We start from the raw sequence: 20,438 nt of genomic DNA, 5'->3' as shown, positions 1-20,438 counted from the left end.
CACAGTTTTTATGTGAAATTTGCCAGTTCTATGTTGAATATAATTAATATAAGAATGTCATAAGGAAAAATATTTCATTAACCTATAATCCCACAAACTTTCAGGTTAGTTTCAAGCACCTAAAGCTCTTTTGCCTAATGGCTACTACTCTAATTTGAAAACTGGTACATTTCCATGTTAATTATTTGCAACCTCCTCAAAGTCATTCTGAAATTTGGGGCCTCCTATGCTGCTCGTTGATCCACTGATCATCCAGAAAGAATCCATCTCTCCCTCCTTTTCCCCTGGAGAGGAAACTGGACATAGAAACTGACTATGCCACTCTTACCCACCTCCTGTATCCCTCTGCATGTTTGCCTCCCAGCTCCCTCCTGTCCAACTCACGAATTGCTTTTAAAAAGCATTTTTATTTTCCCTTCAGCCTCTACTAAAAGCATGGTAACCAGTAACTGTTGCAAAACTACTTCATTAACAAATGTGGGGCTTGATGCTATGACTCACACCTGTAATCCCCTGACTTTGGGAGGCCGAGGCAGGTGGCTCACTTGAAGTCAGGAGTTCGAGACCGGCCTGGCCAACATGGTGAAACCCTGTTTCTACTAAAAATGCAAAAATTAGCCAGGTATGGTGGCACGCACCTATAGTCCCAGCTGCTTGTGAGGCTGAGGCAGGAGAATTGCTTGAACCTAGGAAGCGGAGGTTGCAGTGAGCTGAGATCGCGCCACTGCACTCCAGCCTGGGTGACAGAGCGAGATTCCATCTCAAAAAAAAAAAAAAAAAGTGGTTGACTGTTTTTGTATCGACTAGATAGCAGGAGGAGGAGGAAAAACTAACTCAATTAGTAGACACAAAACCTTACTTTCTTCATAACAACATTTTGTCTCCTTTTAAAAAACAAATGTTGAGCATTATCTTTCATTGAAGGCAAACAGCTTGAAATATTTTCTTCTTATTTCCAGATGTTCCGGGTCCTGTTGGAACACCATTCCTAGCTCACAACCTAACCAATGAGTCCTGCAAACTGACATGGTTTTCTCCAGAAGATGATGGAGGCTCTCCAATCACCAATTATGTCATTGAAAAGCGTGAATCTGACCGCAGAGCATGGACCCCAGTGACATATACAGTTACCCGACAAAATGCTACTGTCCAGGGTCTCATTCAAGGAAAAGCCTACTTTTTCCGAGTCGCGGCTGAAAATAGTATTGGCATGGGTCCATTTGTTGAGACATCAGAGGCACTTGTTATCAGAGAGCCAATAAGTAAGTAAAATTAAAAACAACTTTATGCTTAATCACTTCTTTACTCATTTAGTACAAGACGATGGTAAAAAAATATGTGTATAAATGCCATACATTTCATTCATTTGACAAGTAGTTATTACACAACTCCTCAGTATCTGATTTGGTAGTACTTGGACAGTGATTGTGAAAGAGATTTTACAAATACGTATAATTCATCAAATTTCTTTTTTTTGTTTTTCTTGGTTTTGTTTTGACACATAGTCTTACTCTGTTACCAAGGCTGGAGTGTAGTGTCATGATCTTGGCTCACTGCAACCTCCACCTCCGAGGTTCAAGTGATTCTTGTGTCTCAGTCTCCCAAGGAGCTGGGATTACAGACATGCACCACCATGCCCGGCTAATTTTTGCATTTTTAGTAGAGACACGGTTTTGCCATGTTGGCCAGGCTGGTCTCAAACCCCTGACCTCAAGTGATCCACCTGCCTCGGCCTCCGAAAGTGCTGGCATTACTACGCCTGGCCCATTTATCAAATTTCTTCCATCTATACCTCACAGATTTTTTAAAATTCCCACTTAATGGCATTAATAGAAACTGAATTATTTTCCTACGTCTAAAACTACCAACTCTGAAGATCTTTCTTAAATTATTTTTCCTCAGCAAACCTCATTTCCTCATCTGTCAAGTGAAGAAATTCTATTGTATTTGGTCCTTTTTAACTCTAATAGTTTTCGGATGAGACCTCTTTTGCTATTTATGGGAGCAGAGAGTTTAATGTTTAAACACAATCCTCAGAAAAGGAATATTCACTACATCCTACTACATTCTTAATGTGACACTTTTTTCTACCACAATTCCTATACTTATATTCACAGCTGTACCAGAACGTCCTGAAGACCTGGAAGTCAAAGAAGTTACTAAAAGTACTGTAACTTTGACTTGGAATCCTCCTAAGTATGATGGCGGGTCAGAAATTATTAACTATGTCCTAGAAAGTCGGCTCATTGGAACTGAGAAGTTCCACAAAGTTACAAATGACAACTTGCTTAGCAGAAAATACACTGTTAAAGACTTAAAAGAAGGTGATACCTATGAGTACCGTGTCAGTGCTGTCAACATTGTTGGACAAGGCAAACCATCATTTTGCACCAAGCCAATTACTTGCAAGGATGAGCTGGGTATGTGTCTACTACAATTTATACTTCAGAAACTTGCACATTTGTAGTTTGTAATAAGACATCAGTAAAAATGACTTGCCTTTATAATTGTAAATTTTAGCACCCCCAACACTTCACCTCGACTTCAGAGATAAGCTCACGATTCGAGTTGGTGAAGCTTTTGCCCTCACTGGCCGTTACTCAGGCAAACCAAAGCCTAAGGTTTCCTGGTTCAAAGATGAAGCTGATGTGCTGGAAGATGATCGCACTCACATAAAGACTACACCAACAACACTTGCTTTAGAGAAGATCAAGGCCAAACGTTCAGATTCCGGCAAATACTGTGTGGTTGTGGAGAATAGTACAGGCTCTAGGAAAGGTTTCTGTCAAGTTAATGTTGTTGGTAAGTCTTATTTAGTGGAAAGAATAGATCTTCTTTTCTTTCAAAAGCAGAAATGGAAATAACATTTTGTGCCATGATTTTTTTTTTCTGCAGACCGTCCTGGTCCACCAGTAGGACCAGTTATTTTTGATGAGGTGACCAAAGATTACATGGTTATCTCTTGGAAGCCTCCTTTAGATGATGGAGGCAGTGAAATCACCAATTATATTATTGAGAAGAAGGAAGTGGGTAAAGACGTCTGGATGCCCGTGACATCTGCAAGTGCTAAAACAACATGCAAAGTTTCTAAACTACTTGAAGGAAAAGATTATATTTTCCGGATACATGCTGAAAATCTGTATGGAATAAGTGATCCTCTGGTGTCTGATTCAATGAAAGCCAAAGATCGTTTCAGTATGCATTATGTCTCTTTTTAGTGATTCAATGCTTGATATAACTAATAGGAAGAAATAAATTTCTAACACATTTTCCAACATTTGTTACAGGGGTTCCTGATGCACCTGATCAGCCAATTGTTACAGAAGTTACCAGAGACACTGCATTAGTAACCTGGAACAAGCCACATGATGGAGGAAAACCCATCACAAACTATATCCTGGAGAAGAGAGAAACTATGTCTAAACGATGGGCTAGAGTTACCAAAGATCCTATTCATCCGTACACTAAATTTAGGGTTCCTGATCTTCTAGAAGGATGTCAGTATGAATTCCGGGTTTCTGCAGAAAATGAAATTGGTATTGGAGATCCAAGCCCACCATCCAAACCAGTCTTTGCTAAAGATCCAATTGGTATAGTATTAATGGATTTATTCAGTTTTCATGTTATTTAACTTTGTTTTCAGCTATATGCTAATTCATTTTTTACTTTTATTTTTTAGCTAAACCAAGTCCACCTGTTAATCCTGAAGCAATAGATACAACATGCAATTCAGTCGATCTAACTTGGCAGCCACCACGTCATGATGGTGGGAGCAAGATTCTGGGTTATATAGTTGAGTACCAGAAAGTTGGAGATGAAGAGTGGAGAAGAGCCAATCACACCCCTGAGTCATGTCCTGAAACTAAATATAAAGTCACCGGTCTTCGGGACGGTCAAACCTATAAGTTCAGAGTGTTAGCAGTCAATGAAGCTGGTGAATCAGATCCAGCTCATGTTCCAGAGCCAGTCCTAGTAAAAGATAGACTTGGTGAGTAAAATGCTCTCACCTGTGTTTGCAAGGAAAATAGATGTCTGATTGTATGTGTTTAATTATAATCTGCATTATGGATCAAATCTGAGTGTTCTGTTCTCTTTTTTCTAGAACCCCCTGAGTTGATTCTTGATGCCAACATGGCAAGAGAACAACACATTAAGGTTGGTGATACTCTAAGACTTAGTGCCATCATCAAAGGAGTGCCATTCCCAAAAGTAACTTGGAAAAAAGAAGACAGAGATGCTCCAACTAAAGCAAGAATTGATGTGACTCCAGTTGGTAGCAAGCTTGAAATTCGTAATGCTGCCCATGAAGATGGTGGAATTTATTCTTTAACAGTGGAGAATCCAGCTGGTTCAAAAACTGTCTCAGTAAAAGTACTTGTATTAGGTAAGAATTTTAATACTTATGCCATTAAAAATAAATTTTGATAATTTTGAGCTCTTATTTGGATAAAATTACTTATAAAACTGTTATTTAACACTTTTTAGATAAACCTGGGCCACCTAGAGATCTGGAAGTCAGTGAAATTAGGAAAGATTCTTGTTACCTTACTTGGAAAGAACCACTGGATGATGGTGGTTCCGTTATTACCAATTATGTGGTTGAGAGGAGAGATGTTGCCAGCGCCCAGTGGTCATCTCTCTCAGCTACATCAAAGAAAAAGAGTCACTTGGCTAAACATCTGAATGAAGGCAACCAGTACCTCTTCCGAGTAGCTGCAGAGAACCAGTATGGACGTGGTCCTTTTGTTGAAACACCAAAACCAATCAAGGCTCTGGATCCTCTCCGTAAGTTGCTTTCTCTGAATACAAAACTATTGTTTGACTGTCCTCAAGAATATTCCTTTTTCATCATAACTTCTTCTTTGAAAAGATCCCCCAGGGCCACCCAAGAACCTGCACCATGTAGATGTTGACAAGACTGAAGTCTCCCTCGTCTGGAATAAGCCGGATCGTGATGGTGGTTCTCCAATCACTGGATATTTGGTGGAATATCAAGAAGAAGGCACCGAGGACTGGATTAAATTTAAGACTGTGACAAACTTAGAGTGTGTGGTTACCGGACTACAACAAGGAAAGACCTATAGATTCCGTGTAAAAGCTGAAAATATTGTGGGTCTTGGTCTCCCCGACACAACTATCCCGATAGAATGTCAAGAAAAACTAGGTAATTTTTGGACTAGCAGTTTTATCTTATTTCTTTTTAAAATTATTCATGTAGGTGAAAATCAAAATCTAATTTATTCATGTTTACTTTTCAGTGCCTCCATCTGTGGAGCTAGATGTGAAATTAATTGAAGGTCTTGTGGTAAAGGCTGGAACCACAGTCAGATTCCCTGCTATTATAAGAGGTGTGCCTGTTCCTACCGCAAAGTGGACAACCGATGGGAGTGAGATTAAAACCGATGAGCACTACACAGTTGAAACAGACAACTTCTCATCAGTACTTACCATTAAGAACTGCTTAAGGAGAGACACTGGAGAATATCAAATCACAGTTTCCAATGCAGCTGGTAGCAAAACAGTAGCCGTACATCTTACTGTTCTTGATGTTCCTGGGCCACCAACAGGTCCTATTCATATTCTGGATGTTACTCCTGAACACATGACTATCTCATGGCAGCCACCTAAGGATGATGGAGGAAGCCCTGTGATAAATTATATTGTTGAGAAACAAGATACAAGGAAAGACACTTGGGGTGTTGTCTCTTCGGGAAGCAGTAAGACAAAGCTGAAAATCCCACATCTGCAGAAGGGCTGTGAATATGTTTTCCGAGTTAAAGCAGAGAATAAGATAGGTGTTGGTCCTCCCCTTGACTCCACACCTACTGTTGCTAAGCATAAATTTAGTCCTCCATCTCCTCCTGGTAAACCAGTGGTTACTGACATTACTGAAAATGCAGCAACAGTGTCTTGGACCCTGCCAAAATCTGATGGTGGCAGTCCAATAACTGGCTACTACGTGGAACGTCGAGAAGTAACTGGCAAATGGGTGAGGGTCAACAAAACACCTATTGCTGACCTTAAGTTCAGAGTGACTGGACTCTATGAAGGAAATACATACGAGTTTAGGGTTTTTGCTGAAAATCTTGCAGGACTAAGCAAACCATCCCCAAGTTCCGATCCAATAAAAGCTTGCCGTCCCATCAAACCACCTGGACCACCTATTAATCCTAAACTGAAAGACAAGAGCAGAGAAACAGCTGATTTGGTGTGGACAAAGCCTCTCAGTGATGGTGGTAGCCCCATTCTAGGATATGTAGTAGAATGTCAGAAACCTGGCACAGCACAATGGAACAGGATTAATAAAGATGAACTCATTAGGCAATGTGCCTTTAGAGTACCTGGACTAATTGAAGGAAATGAGTACAGATTCCGTATAAAGGCAGCTAATATTGTAGGAGAGGGTGAGCCAAGAGAACTAGCAGAATCTGTGATTGCAAAAGATATCCTTCATCCTCCAGAAGTAGAACTTGATGTTACTTGTCGTGATGTTATTACCGTGAGAGTAGGCCAAACTATCCGCATTCTAGCTCGAGTCAAAGGCAGACCTGCACCAGACATAACTTGGACTAAGGAAGGCAAAGTATTGGTCCGAGAAAAGAGGGTGGACATTATTCAGGACCTACCTCGTGTTGAGTTACAAATTAAAGAAGCTGTTAGAGCTGATCATGGCAAGTATATCATCTCAGCTAAGAACAGCAGTGGACATGCCCAAGGTTCAGCCATCGTTAACGTCCTTGACAGACCTGGGCCTTGCCAGAATTTGAAGGTTACCAATGTAACCAAAGAGAACTGTACAATTTCTTGGGAAAACCCAGTAGATAATGGCGGCTCAGAAATAACAAACTTCATAGTAGAATATCGCAAACCAAACCAGAAAGGCTGGTCAATTGTTGCGTCAGATGTCACTAAACGATTAATCAAGGCCAACCTTTTAGCCAACAATGAATACTATTTCCGAGTTTGTGCAGAGAATAAAGTAGGTGTTGGGCCAACCATCGAAACAAAAACTCCCATTCTGGCTATTAACCCTATTGACAGACCAGGTGAGCCTGAAAACCTTCACATTGCGGATAAAGGAAAGACATTTGTCTACCTAAAGTGGCGGAGGCCTGATTATGATGGTGGCAGTCCAAATCTGTCATATCATGTTGAGAGAAGGCTGAAGGGCTCTGATGACTGGGAAAGAGTGCATAAAGGAAGCATTAAAGAAACTCACTACATGGTTGACAGATGTGTTGAAAACCAGATTTATGAGTTCAGAGTGCAAACGAAGAACGAAGGTGGGGAAAGTGACTGGGTGAAGACAGAGGAAGTTGTTGTTAAAGAAGACTTACAAAAACCAGTACTTGATCTGAAATTAAGTGGGGTCCTAACTGTCAAAGCAGGGGACACCATTAGGCTTGAGGCAGGGGTTAGAGGCAAACCATTCCCAGAAGTTTCATGGACCAAGGACAAAGATGCTACAGACTTGACAAGATCACCAAGGGTCAAGATTGATACCAGTGCTGATTCATCTAAATTTTCTCTTACTAAAGCAAAGCGAAGTGATGGGGGTAAATATGTAGTTACGGCAACTAACACAGCTGGCAGTTTTGTGGCCTATGCCACTGTCAACGTTTTAGATAAGCCTGGTCCTGTGAGAAATCTGAAAATTGTTGATGTGTCCAGTGATAGGTGTACTGTTCGCTGGGATCCACCAGAAGATGATGGCGGCTGTGAAATCCAAAATTATATTCTAGAAAAATGTGAGACAAAGCGAATGGTTTGGTCTACCTATTCTGCTACTGTCTTGACACCTGGTACTACAGTAACACGTCTCATAGAAGGAAATGAATATATTTTCAGAGTCCGTGCAGAAAATAAAATAGGCACAGGGCCTCCAACAGAAAGTAAACCAGTCATAGCCAAAACCAAGTATAATAAACCTGGACGCCCTGATCCCCCAGAAGTCACTAAAGTAAGCAAAGAAGAGATGACTGTGGTTTGGAATCCACCTGAATATGATGGTGGAAAGTCTATAACAGGATACTTTTTGGAGAAAAAGGAAAAGCATTCAACACGATGGGTCCCTGTTAACAAGAGTGCAATCCCTGAGAGACGTATGAAAGTACAGAATCTCCTCCCAGACCATGAATATCAGTTCCGTGTCAAGGCAGAAAATGAAATTGGAATTGGAGAACCAAGCTTGCCTTCAAGACCAGTGGTGGCAAAAGACCCCATAGGTAGGATGTCCTTGTTTTTTCTGATATTACATCAACTCTTAATCTCAAGCACAGAAGTATTTGATAAATAAGTTAATGTAACATCTAAATCCATAACATAAAAACTGTATTTAGCAAATATTTTTCCAAATAGACCTTTTACCAAAATACCTAAAAGGTACAAACAATAGTAGATTCTCATTTTTATGAAGGAAAATAAAGAGGACTCTAATTGAAAAATTGGACGACCTATATTTGATTAACTGAGGCTAGGCTATATAAAATTACACATTGAAGTATCACTATTAGTAGTTAAACATATGTATATCTATTCTTATATTTTATTTTCAGAGCCACCTGGTCCACCAACCAATTTCAGAGTGGTTGATACAACCAAACATTCCATAACTCTTGGGTGGGGAAAACCAGTCTATGATGGTGGTGCACCGATCATTGGATATGTTGTGGAAATGAGACCAAAAATAGCAGATGCATCTCCTGATGAAGGCTGGAAACGTTGTAATGCTGCAGCACAGCTTGTACGCAAGGAATTCACCGTTACCAGCTTGGATGAAAACCAGGAATATGAGTTCAGGGTGTGTGCCCAAAACCAAGTTGGTATTGGGCGCCCTGCAGAGCTAAAGGAAGCTATCAAACCTAAAGAAATACTAGGTAAGTCCTTCCTTTAGCATGTGATTCATTCACACCTAATTTCTTATGATTTCCCCACATTCTGAAACATCAATTAATGACCTTACTGTCATTTGCAGAACCTCCAGAGATTGATTTGGATGCCAGCATGAGAAAACTGGTCATAGTGAGAGCAGGATGCCCTATTCGTCTCTTTGCTATAGTAAGAGGACGACCAGCCCCTAAAGTCACTTGGCGAAAAGTGGGCATTGATAATGTGGTCAGAAAAGGACAAGTTGATCTGGTTGACACTATGGCCTTCCTTGTCATCCCCAATTCTACTCGTGATGACTCAGGAAAATATTCCTTAACACTTGTGAACCCAGCAGGAGAAAAGGCTGTATTCGTAAATGTCAGAGTATTAGGTGGGTTACTAAAATGCTTCTCCCTCCCACTTCAAAAATGAATTTGTTAATAGGGATGCTGAGGAGATGTGTATATCTGATTTTATGACTCTTTACAGACACTCCTGGACCTGTGTCTGATTTGAAAGTTTCAGATGTCACTAAAACATCATGCCATGTGTCCTGGGCCCCTCCTGAAAATGACGGTGGGAGCCAAGTGACACATTATATTGTGGAGAAACGTGAGGCAGACAGAAAGACATGGTCAACCGTTACCCCAGAGGTTAAGAAAACAAGCTTCCAAGTAACCAATCTTGTCCCTGGGAATGAGTATTACTTCAGAGTAACTGCTGTCAACGAATATGGCCCTGGCGTCCCAACAGATGTCCCAAAACCAGTGCTTGCATCAGATCCTCTAAGTAAGTATTATGCTTTCTTCCTCCTTTTAACTCCAGCCTCCTATTTCAGCAAGGTCAAGATACTAATACCATTTTAATCCACTTCTGAAAGAGATTTCATTTGTAGAGACCCAAATAGTGTAATAAATGTCTGTGTCACTCATGAAACACTTTTTTGATCTGTCTCATCTTACGTGTTTTACTTTTAATGTACTGAACTACAGGTTCTATGTACATTGGAGCAAATGGCATACTAAAACTCTTATGTACATTAAAAAGGGGATTTGATTAGGTTACCTAGGTAATTTTATACATTATGTTTTTCTTCTAGGTGAGCCGGATCCCCCAAGGAAATTAGAAGTGACTGAAATGACAAAGAACAGTGCCACCTTAGCCTGGTTACCTCCCCTGCGTGATGGAGGTGCTAAAATCGATGGCTACATCATTAGTTACAGAGAAGAAGAGCAGCCTGCAGACCGCTGGACAGAGTACTCAGTGGTAAAAGATCTCAGCCTTGTTGTCACTGGCCTAAAGGAAGGAAAGAAATACAAATTTAGAGTAGCAGCCAGAAATGCTGTTGGAGTCAGTTTGCCAAGAGAAGCTGAAGGAGTGTATGAAGCCAAAGAACAACTGTGTAAGTAGTCATTGCTTCATTTATGTCATGTGCTAAGTTTATTAGAATTTCTTTTATATGTAGACATTTCTCCCTGAGGAATCTAGCTCTATAAATACTTGAAAAACAATAGAGAACAGTGGCTTTCAAACACGTGGGTGGGCCAACAACACACAGTAAATAAACTTATACAAACACATAGATAACTAAAAACCATTTCCTGAAACAATACCCATTCATTATCATGTGCACTCTTATGTTTTCTACCCTATTCTGTGTGGTTTTTTTGTTTTGTTTTGTTTTGTTTTGTTTTTTGAGACGGAGTCTTGCTCTGTCCCCAGGCTGGAGTGTATTCTGTGTTTTTTAAAATGTTGGCTGTACAACAAACATATAAAAAAAAAGCTCATCATCACTGGTCATTAGAGAAATGCAAATCAAAACAACAATGAGATACCATCTCATGCCAGTTAGAATGGCAATCATTAAAAAGTCAGGAAACAACAGGTGCTGGAGAGGATGTGGAGAAATAGGAAAGCTTTTACACTGTTGGTGGGAGTGTAAATTAGTTCAACCATTATGGAAGACAGTGTGGCGATTCCTCAAGGATCTAGAACCAGAAATACCATTTGACCCAGCAATTCCATTACTGGGTGTATATCCAAAGGATTACAAATAATTCTACTATAAAGACACATGCACATGTATGTTTATTGTGGCACTGTTCACAATAGCAAAGACTTGGAACCAACCCAAATGTCCATCAGTGATAGACTATATAAAGAAAATGTGGCACATATATACCACAGAATACTACGCAGCCATAAAAAAGGATGAGTTCATGTCCTTTTCAGGGACATGGATGAAGCCGGAAACCATCATTCTCAGCAAACTAACACAAGAACAGAAAACCAAACACCACATGTTCTCACTCATAAGTGGGAGTTGAACAATGAAAACGCATGGACCCAGGGAGGGGAGCATCACACACTGGGACCTGTCAGGGGGATGGGGGGCTAGGGGAGGGATAGCATTAGGAGAAATACCTAACGTAGATGATGGGTTGATGGGTGCAGCAAATCACCATGGCACGTGTATACCTATGTAACAAACCTGCACATTCTGCACATGTGTCTCAGAACTTAAAGTATTTAAAAAAAAAAAAATTGGCGGTAATACAAGCATTAATTTGAACCAGTATAGTTCTCCACCAGAAGAAACTTAACCACCTTCCCAAAATTAGTATCTTTTCATTTTACTTTCAGTGCCACCAAAGATCCTTATGCCAGAGCAAATTACTATCAAAGCTGGGAAAAAACTCCGAATTGAAGCCCATGTGTATGGAAAGCCTCATCCCACCTGTAAATGGAAAAAAGGAGAAGATGAAGTTGTCACATCCAGCCACCTGGCAGTGCATAAAGCAGACAGCTCTTCAATTCTGATCATAAAAGATGTGACTAGAAAAGACAGTGGTTACTACAGCCTCACAGCAGAGAACAGTTCTGGGACAGACACTCAGAAAATCAAAGTTGTAGTTATGGGTGAGTTAAGTATTAGACAAACGGCCATCTAAATATGAAACTCTGAAACATTTTTACCCATCAGGTCCTTGTTCTTACATTTCTTTCCTCTTGGTTCATGCAGATGCCCCTGGCCCCCCTCAGCCTCCATTTGACATTTCTGATATAGACGCCGATGCTTGCTCCCTGTCGTGGCACATCCCTCTGGAGGACGGAGGCAGTAACATCACCAATTATATAGTGGAGAAGTGTGATGTAAGCCGAGGTGACTGGGTCACGGCTCTAGCTTCAGTCACAAAAACTTCCTGCAGGGTTGGAAAGCTGATCCCAGGCCAGGAGTACATCTTCCGGGTCCGTGCTGAAAACCGATTTGGCATTTCAGAGCCTCTCACATCTCCAAAGATGGTTGCAGAGTTCCCATTTGGTATGTTTTTGGGAAGGAGAAAAAAAGTTATGTTTTCTTTCTAGTTTGTTACTGAATGTAGAAACTGACATTTTCCTTGTCTTCATCTCCAGGTGTTCCTAGTGAACCAAAGAATGCACGAGTCACCAAAGTCAACAAGGACTGTATTTTTGTTGCATGGGACAGACCAGACAGTGATGGAGGGAGCCCCATTACTGGTTATCTGATTGAACGCAAGGAAAGAAACAGTTTGCTGTGGGTGAAAGCCAATGATACTCCTGTCCGGTCAACTGAATATCCTTGTGCTGGCCTTATAGGTGGTCTTGAGTATTCATTTAGAATCTATGCCCTAAACAAAGCTGGATCCAGCCCACCCAGCAAACCCACAGAATATGTAACTGCAAGAATGCCAGTTGGTAAGTTTTGGGGGTTTTTTATTGTTGTTGTTGTTGTTGTTTTAGTATTATGGAGGCACATTTAAATCTCAGAGTCTAAGATTTGGACTCCAAGACATAGACAGTAGTAGAGATCTGAAGATTACAACTCCCATTCAAGAATATGGTCTATCTCTTACAATGAAGATGACATATTAAAAAAAGAAAAGGACATACAATTTCCTTTAAAGCATACAGCAAGGACTCAAAAGTGCATACTAGTTGGACAATTATTAAAATGGGATAATTATCATCCTGTTGAGCTTGTTACTTAGCAGCAGGGATGATAATGTGAAATATGGAAGTTTAAACTTCTGCTAGTAAGATAAATGGTGAGTGAACCTCTTTTTGTTTTAGATCCTCCTGGGAAACCTGAAGTTATTGATGTCACCAAGAGTACTGTATCTCTGATCTGGGCACGTCCAAAGCATGATGGAGGCAGTAAAATTATTGGTTATTTCGTAGAAGCTTGCAAACTTCCTGGTGATAAATGGGTACGGTGCAATACTGCACCTCACCAGATTCCCCAGGAAGAGTACACAGCTACTGGCCTAGAAGAGAAAGCTCAGTATCAATTTAGAGCTATTGCCAGGACCGCAGTAAACATTAGCCCACCTTCGGAACCTTCTGATCCAGTGACTATCCTCGCAGAAAATGGTAAGATTCTGCTGAGTATTACAGGCAAAGATGTAACAGCATTCATGATGGTCATTTTTCCTAATAAACAACTAAGTATACACCTAAGGAAAAAAGGAAAAATAAAATGATATTTTATATAAAGACATAAACATTATGATTATGGAGAATCATAATAAAAGCAGGATACACAACTGTGGCAACGATATAATTTCAATAGTTATTCAATAATGCAGTTATTATTTGTCTATTTAAAATATGCAAAATGAAATAACATTGAAATTCCATTCTTGAAAGAGGTAGCATATGAATTTCCCACTATTATTAATAAGGATTACATAATATAGCCTTGCATATATTAAGTCCTTTATCTTCTTTCTTTCCAGTCCCTCCCAGGATAGACCTGAGTGTGGCTATGAAATCACTGCTTACTGTGAAAGCTGGAACTAATGTCTGCTTGGATGCTACTGTTTTTGGTAAACCAATGCCAACGGTTTCTTGGAAGAAAGATGGCACACTGCTAAAACCAGCAGAAGGCATAAAGATGGCCATGCAGCGGAATCTGTGCACCTTGGAGCTATTCAGCGTGAACCGGAAGGACTCGGGAGACTATACCATTACTGCTGAAAATTCAAGTGGTTCTAAGTCAGCCACCATTAAGCTTAAAGTGTTAGGTAACTAATAAACTTCATTAGAATCCCATATTTTACTTTGGTTAATGGGACGTAAATAGGATTTACAAAATAATGTGGGAGAAGACATACATATTCTAAAGTATATCTCCTATGCACAGAATTATTCTTATGACAGAACCATGTTTTAGAGTTAAAAAGAGCATTAGAAAAATCACATGTTTCAATTACCCAATTTTACAAATGAAGAAACTAAGATTCTAAAAAATTAAGTAATCTCCTAGGTCATAAAGGAAATTGACAATAGAAAGACTGCAGTCCAGGTCTCCGGACTTCTACTCTATATTCATTCCCCATTCCAGATATTTTAGTGAAAGACTTCACTCTTCTTCCTTATTCTTTCAGATAAACCGGGTCCTCCAGCATCTGTTAAAATCAACAAAATGTATTCAGATCGTGCAATGCTTTCTTGGGAACCGCCTCTTGAAGATGGAGGCTCAGAAATCACCAACTATATTGTTGACAAACGTGAAACAAGCAGGCCCAACTGGGCTCAAGTCTCTGCAACTGTGCCTATCACCAGCTGCAGCGTGGAGAAACTTATAGAGGGCCATGAGTATCAGTTCCGTATTTGTGCTGAAAATAAATATGGAGTAGGCGATCCAGTCTTCACTGAACCAGCAATTGCCAAAAACCCATACGGTAGGAACATTTCCCGGTGGTTTTTCATTTTACTTTTTAAATATTACCTTTTAGTCTGGGAAATTAACTTTTCAATCAATTTCTGCAGACCCACCAGGACGCTGTGATCCTCCTGTTATTAGCAACATAACCAAAGATCACATGACAGTCAGCTGGAAGCCACCAGCAGATGATGGCGGCTCACCCATCACTGGCTATTTGCTTGAAAAGCGGGAAACCCAGGCTGTTAACTGGACTAAGGTCAACAGAAAACCTGTTATAGAAAGAACACTAAAAGCAACAGGTCTTCAAGAAGGTACCGAATATGAGTTCCGTGTTACAGCTATAAATAAAGCTGGACCAGGCAAACCCAGTGACGCATCCAAGGCCGCTTATGCTCGGGACCCTCAGTGTAAGTGTTCATGAACAAGATCCATATCCTGTGTTAAAAGCAGCATGAAACACCCAGGAAGGAGGTTTGAATGAAAATTTCCTATCATTATTTCTTCTCAGATCCTCCTGGCCCACCGGCTTTCCCTAAAGTATATGATACAACTCGTAGCTCCGTGAGTCTATCCTGGGGCAAGCCAGCCTATGACGGCGGCAGCCCTATCATTGGTTATCTCGTTGAAGTAAAACGGGCTGACTCCGATAACTGGGTGAGGTGCAACTTACCACAGAATCTACAGAAAACCCGCTTTGAGGTTACTGGCCTGATGGAAGACACACAATATCAATTTCGTGTGTACGCCGTTAATAAGATTGGATACAGTGACCCCAGTGATGTGCCAGATAAACACTACCCCAAGGACATCTTAAGTAAGTATTACCAGGGGCAATACCTAAGGCTTTTCTTATTAATCATATTCTAAGAGGGAGAATAGAACTCCCTTAGGTAGATTAATTTATTTACAAGGTGTAGACTTGGTAACTCCAGGAGTACTTTTTAGGAGAGCTGGGTGGGTACTTTACGGTATTGTAGAACAGGCAAATCAAATGCAAATGATTTGTGGTTTTGAAAAGCTTTTCATATATATAAGAATTTCATGTCTTCAAAAGACATAGAATGACAGAATTTTATTGGAATGTAAGAATTTTATTTTACGAATAAAGAGGCCTTTTAACTAAGTAGTGAGCTATTTACTATTCTTAGGGTTTCTGTTTTCCAATCCACCATCTCCCTAAGTATGTGATTGGTGGGCTCTCCATCTTAATTTCCCTTCTTCTTATTTTTTCTATTTGCTTATTCTCCATGATAATTTCCCCTTTATTTGAATTACTTGATATTATATGTCACCCTCCAGGTACTTTTCTTCCTACTATGAAATAATAAAGAGAGCTAGAATATGTGGCAGAATACCTTCATGGAATATAGAAAGGAAAAAACAAGAATGAAAGGGAGCCAAAAACCAATCATCTACTTTCCTTTTAGTATATGTAGCATTTCAGAGTACATAAGGCTCATGAAAAAGGAGGTACAGATCCTCCGGGGAAAACCTGGTTAAACTAAAGCATAGTGGAAAATGGAAAGATCAATAATTAGTACAGAATAGAAAAATGGTTTTGAGGATTGTATTAAGGAAGTTTTAAAGAACAAGAAATTGGCTCTAGAAAATAAATGTATTTTAGGAGTGATAAGGCCAGTCCTTGGAAATACATTTGACTATTAAATTTTTAATTAACTTTCTTCACCCAAAATTAAACAGTTCCACCTGAGGGAGAACTTGATGCGGACTTAAGGAAGACACTCATATTACGTGCTGGAGTTACTATGAGACTATATGTACCAGTAAAAGGACGCCCACCTCCAAAGATTACTTGGTCTAAACCTAATGTCAATCTAAGAGACAGGATTGGACTGGACATAAAGTCAACTGACTTTGACACTTTCTTGCGCTGTGAAAATGTGAACAAATATGATGCAGGAAAATACATCTTAACCCTGGAGAACAGCTGTGGTAAAAAGGAATATACCATTGTTGTGAAAGTGCTTGGTAAGTCTATTTCAAAAAAGAATCATATATATTTTAAAATAGTATATGTATTTTTTACACATTCATTTCTTATTTACCCACTATTTATCCAGATACTCCTGGGCCACCTGTCAATGTGACTGTTAAGGAAATATCCAAAGACTCTGCTTATGTTACCTGGGAGCCTCCCATTATTGATGGTGGAAGCCCCATCATAAACTATGTGGTACAAAAACGTGATGCAGAGAGGAAATCCTGGTCTACAGTGACAACTGAGTGCTCCAAAACGAGCTTCAGAGTATCTAATTTGGAGGAGGGAAAATCCTACTTCTTCCGAGTGTTTGCTGAAAATGAGTATGGCATTGGTGATCCCGGTGAAACTCGTGATGCTGTCAAAGCTTCCCGTAAGCAAATGAACCATCATCCCATCATTTTGAGTGACATCCTTCCTTTGCTATATGGGGCTTACACTTATCATTTCTCCTTTGCTTTAGAAACTCCTGGACCAGTTGTGGACCTGAAAGTGAGGTCTGTAACTAAGTCATCTTGTAGCATTGGCTGGAAAAAGCCTCATAGTGATGGTGGAAGTCGGATTATTGGATATGTAGTTGATTTCCTGACTGAAGAAAATAAGTGGCAACGAGTTATGAAATCCTTAAGCCTACAGTACTCCGCAAAAGATCTGACTGAAGGGAAGGAATATACCTTCAGAGTGAGTGCTGAGAATGAAAATGGAGAAGGAACCCCAACCGAAATCACTGTTGTGGCAAGGGATGATGTTGGTAAGGCTCTATCCACACATCTTCATTTTTCCTTTATTGTCATCAAAAGTGCACTCTTGTGTCCTACTCATTAGCTTATCTAAAAATCCATTAAAAGCTAGAAGTATGTGAAAAAGTTAATTACCTGGCCTTAAAAATAACAGTAATTTATCTCTGCTATTTTACAGTGGCTCCTGATCTTGACTTAAAGGGTCTACCTGATTTGTGCTACTTGGCTAAAGAAAACAGCAACTTCCGGCTTAAGATCCCCATAAAAGGCAAGCCAGCTCCATCAGTCTCCTGGAAGAAAGGGGAAGATCCTCTAGCAACTGACACTAGAGTCAGTGTTGAGTCATCTGCAGTTAACACAACTCTTATAGTATACGATTGCCAAAAATCTGATGCTGGAAAATACACAATCACACTTAAGAATGTTGCTGGCACCAAGGAAGGAACTATCTCCATAAAGGTTGTTGGCAAGCCTGGCATCCCCACTGGACCAATCAAATTTGATGAAGTCACAGCAGAAGCCATGACCTTAAAGTGGGCTCCTCCAAAGGATGATGGAGGTTCTGAAATCACCAACTATATCCTAGAGAAGAGGGATTCTGTGAACAACAAGTGGGTGACGTGCGCCTCAGCTGTCCAGAAAACCACCTTTAGAGTAACCAGACTTCATGAGGGCATGGAATATACCTTCAGGGTCAGTGCCGAAAATAAATATGGTGTAGGGGAAGGCCTGAAATCGGAGCCAATTGTTGCTAGACATCCATTTGGTAAGTGTCTTAAATTCAGAAGACATGAAGCAAAACATGGTTTTGAGGAGGCTTCTTATTATAAATCTTGCATTATCTACTTTTTTCTAGATGTGCCTGATGCTCCCCCACCTCCCAATATTGTGGAGGTCAGACACGATTCAGTATCTCTAACTTGGACTGACCCCAGGAGAACTGGTGGCTCTCCAATTACAGGTATTTTGTTTATTCTTACCCTACATCTTTTACATCAAGATTCCTCACAAATATTTCCCTGAGAACAGTGGAATGTGTGCTTATCGATAACACTATCTGCTTATACAGAAATGTGTTTTTCTTTCAGTACATATGGTTAATGTTTAATTTTATTGAAAATCTCCTAATGTAATAGTTAATAAAGTATTTCTTATATTTCTTATAATTATAATTATTATAATATCTATTTTTGTAAGTTAAAATTGTTCAACAAAAAAGACAACTATGCATAGTCCAAGGGGGAAAAAAATGGCACTATGCTTAGGTAATAAAAGTATAGATACTAGCAAGAATGATTACTTGTTCAATATATATGGATATGTATAAATAATTTGGGCAACACATATATATTGTAAAATCAGGCTGCATTTATACTTTGTATGTGAATTGATACAACCCTGGGTCTTTTGTAGGGTATCATCTGGAGTTCAAGGAAAGAAACAGCCTTCTGTGGAAGAGAGCTAACAAGACTCCGATAAGGATGAGAGACTTTAAAGTGACAGGATTAACTGAAGGTCTTGAATATGAATTCCGAGTTATGGCAATCAATTTAGCAGGTGTGGGCAAGCCAAGCCTCCCATCAGAGCCTGTCGTGGCACTGGACCCGATTGGTAAGTCATTATATGAAGAAAAACCCATGTGCATTTTTTACATGAAGAAAACATTGGTATTTGTTTGACTGGTTTTGTTTTTATGTTTTAGATCCTCCTGGAAAACCTGAGGTTATTAACGTAACAAGGAATTCAGTGACTCTCATTTGGACTGAACCTAAATATGACGGTGGTCATAAGTTAACTGGCTATATAGTGGAGAAGCGAGATCTACCTTCCAAGTCTTGGATGAAAGCCAACCATGTTAATGTCCCAGAATGTGCCTTTACTGTAACTGACCTTGTTGAGGGTGGAAAATACGAATTCAGAATTAGAGCAAAGAATACAGCAGGTGCTATCAGTGCTCCATCAGAAAGTACAGGAACCATTATTTGCAAGGATGAATACGGTAGGTCCATTTTACTTTTTATGTACTTTGTTGTTGTTTTTTTTTAAAAAAAAAAAAAAAAAAGCAAATTAAGCCTCCTTCCTTTTCTGATTAAAATGTATTTTCTTCTTTGCAGAGGCACCAACAATTGTCCTTGATCCCACAATAAAAGATGGGCTAACAATTAAAGCAGGGGATACCATTGTTTTGAATGCCATTAGCATTCTTGGCAAACCCCTTCCAAAATCAAGTTGGTCCAAGGCAGGAAAAGACATTAGACCATCAGATATCACTCAGATAACTTCAACCCCAACATCTTCCATGCTTACTATCAAGTATGCCACTAGAAAAGATGCCGGTGAATACACCATCACTGCTACCAATCCTTTTGGCACGAAGGAGGAACATGTGAAGGTAACAGTCCTTGATGTACCTGGTCCCCCAGGTCCTATTGAAATCAGTAATGTTTCTGCTGAAAAAGCAACACTTACATGGACACCTCCCTTGGAAGACGGCGGCTCACCAATTAAGTCCTATATACTTGAAAAGAGAGAAACCAGTCGACTTTTGTGGACAGTGGTTTCTGAAGATATTCAGTCTTGCAGGCATGTGGCAACCAAACTTATCCAAGGAAATGAGTACGTCTTCCGGGTCTCAGCTGTAAACCACTATGGCAAAGGAGAACCTGTACAGTCTGAACCTGTCAAAATGGTAGACAGATTTGGTATGTAGAGCATGTGAGGGAATTGAAATGGAAACATTTATAGCAGAGTTTAGGAAATCATGGATTTCTAATAAATTTGCTTCCTTTTCAGGTCCCCCGGGCCCTCCTGAAAAACCAGAGGTCTCAAATGTCACTAAGAACACTGCCACTGTCAGCTGGAAAAGGCCAGTGGATGATGGTGGCAGCGAAATCACAGGATATCATGTAGAAAGGAGAGAAAAGAAAAGCCTGCGGTGGGTGAGAGCAATAAAAACGCCAGTTTCTGATCTCAGATGCAAAGTAACAGGACTGCAAGAAGGAAGCACCTATGAATTCCGTGTCAGTGCAGAAAACAGAGCAGGAATTGGTCCACCCAGTGAGGCTTCAAATTCTGTTCTAATGAAAGATGCAGCATGTTAGTATTTGTCTTTTTCAATACCATTCATTCCAGAATGCCAATA

At 40.0% G+C, this 20,438-nt stretch overlaps 1 protein-coding gene across 10 annotated transcripts in view; it reads left to right on the top strand.

Annotated features, from left to right (window-relative positions):
- The window catches only part of LOC105468968 (titin), a 272,665-nt gene that overhangs the window by 200,769 nt on the left and 51,458 nt on the right, over positions 1-20,438 (top strand). For all 10 annotated transcript variants that reach the window (XM_071073842.1, XM_071073841.1, XM_071073840.1 and 7 more), the window contains 31 exons: positions 960-1,262; positions 2,118-2,420; positions 2,521-2,802; positions 2,896-3,195; positions 3,288-3,590; positions 3,680-3,988; positions 4,103-4,384; positions 4,486-4,785; positions 4,871-5,164; positions 5,259-8,225; positions 8,556-8,876; positions 8,975-9,259; positions 9,358-9,657; positions 9,968-10,270; positions 11,512-11,787; positions 11,891-12,190; positions 12,283-12,585; positions 12,961-13,260; positions 13,626-13,913; positions 14,277-14,573; positions 14,662-14,964; positions 15,066-15,371; positions 16,259-16,546; positions 16,639-16,929; positions 17,020-17,307; positions 17,475-18,062; positions 18,153-18,257; positions 18,710-18,907; positions 18,999-19,295; positions 19,411-19,998; positions 20,090-20,392. In XM_071073842.1, coding sequence (XP_070929943.1) covers positions 960-1,262; positions 2,118-2,420; positions 2,521-2,802; positions 2,896-3,195; positions 3,288-3,590; positions 3,680-3,988; positions 4,103-4,384; positions 4,486-4,785; positions 4,871-5,164; positions 5,259-8,225; positions 8,556-8,876; positions 8,975-9,259; positions 9,358-9,657; positions 9,968-10,270; positions 11,512-11,787; positions 11,891-12,190; positions 12,283-12,585; positions 12,961-13,260; positions 13,626-13,913; positions 14,277-14,573; positions 14,662-14,964; positions 15,066-15,371; positions 16,259-16,546; positions 16,639-16,929; positions 17,020-17,307; positions 17,475-18,062; positions 18,153-18,257; positions 18,710-18,907; positions 18,999-19,295; positions 19,411-19,998; positions 20,090-20,392 — 12,171 coding nt within the window. The remainder of the gene's footprint in view (positions 1-959; positions 1,263-2,117; positions 2,421-2,520; positions 2,803-2,895; positions 3,196-3,287; positions 3,591-3,679; positions 3,989-4,102; positions 4,385-4,485; positions 4,786-4,870; positions 5,165-5,258; positions 8,226-8,555; positions 8,877-8,974; positions 9,260-9,357; positions 9,658-9,967; positions 10,271-11,511; positions 11,788-11,890; positions 12,191-12,282; positions 12,586-12,960; positions 13,261-13,625; positions 13,914-14,276; positions 14,574-14,661; positions 14,965-15,065; positions 15,372-16,258; positions 16,547-16,638; positions 16,930-17,019; positions 17,308-17,474; positions 18,063-18,152; positions 18,258-18,709; positions 18,908-18,998; positions 19,296-19,410; positions 19,999-20,089; positions 20,393-20,438) is intronic.

The sequence above is a fragment of the Macaca nemestrina genome, chromosome 11 (assembly GCF_043159975.1).
Source record: "Macaca nemestrina isolate mMacNem1 chromosome 11, mMacNem.hap1, whole genome shotgun sequence".
In the NCBI taxonomy this organism is placed as follows: Eukaryota; Metazoa; Chordata; class Mammalia; order Primates; family Cercopithecidae; genus Macaca; species Macaca nemestrina.
Note: the sequence above shows the minus strand (reverse complement) of the source record. Positions and strands in the feature narration are given on the sequence as shown.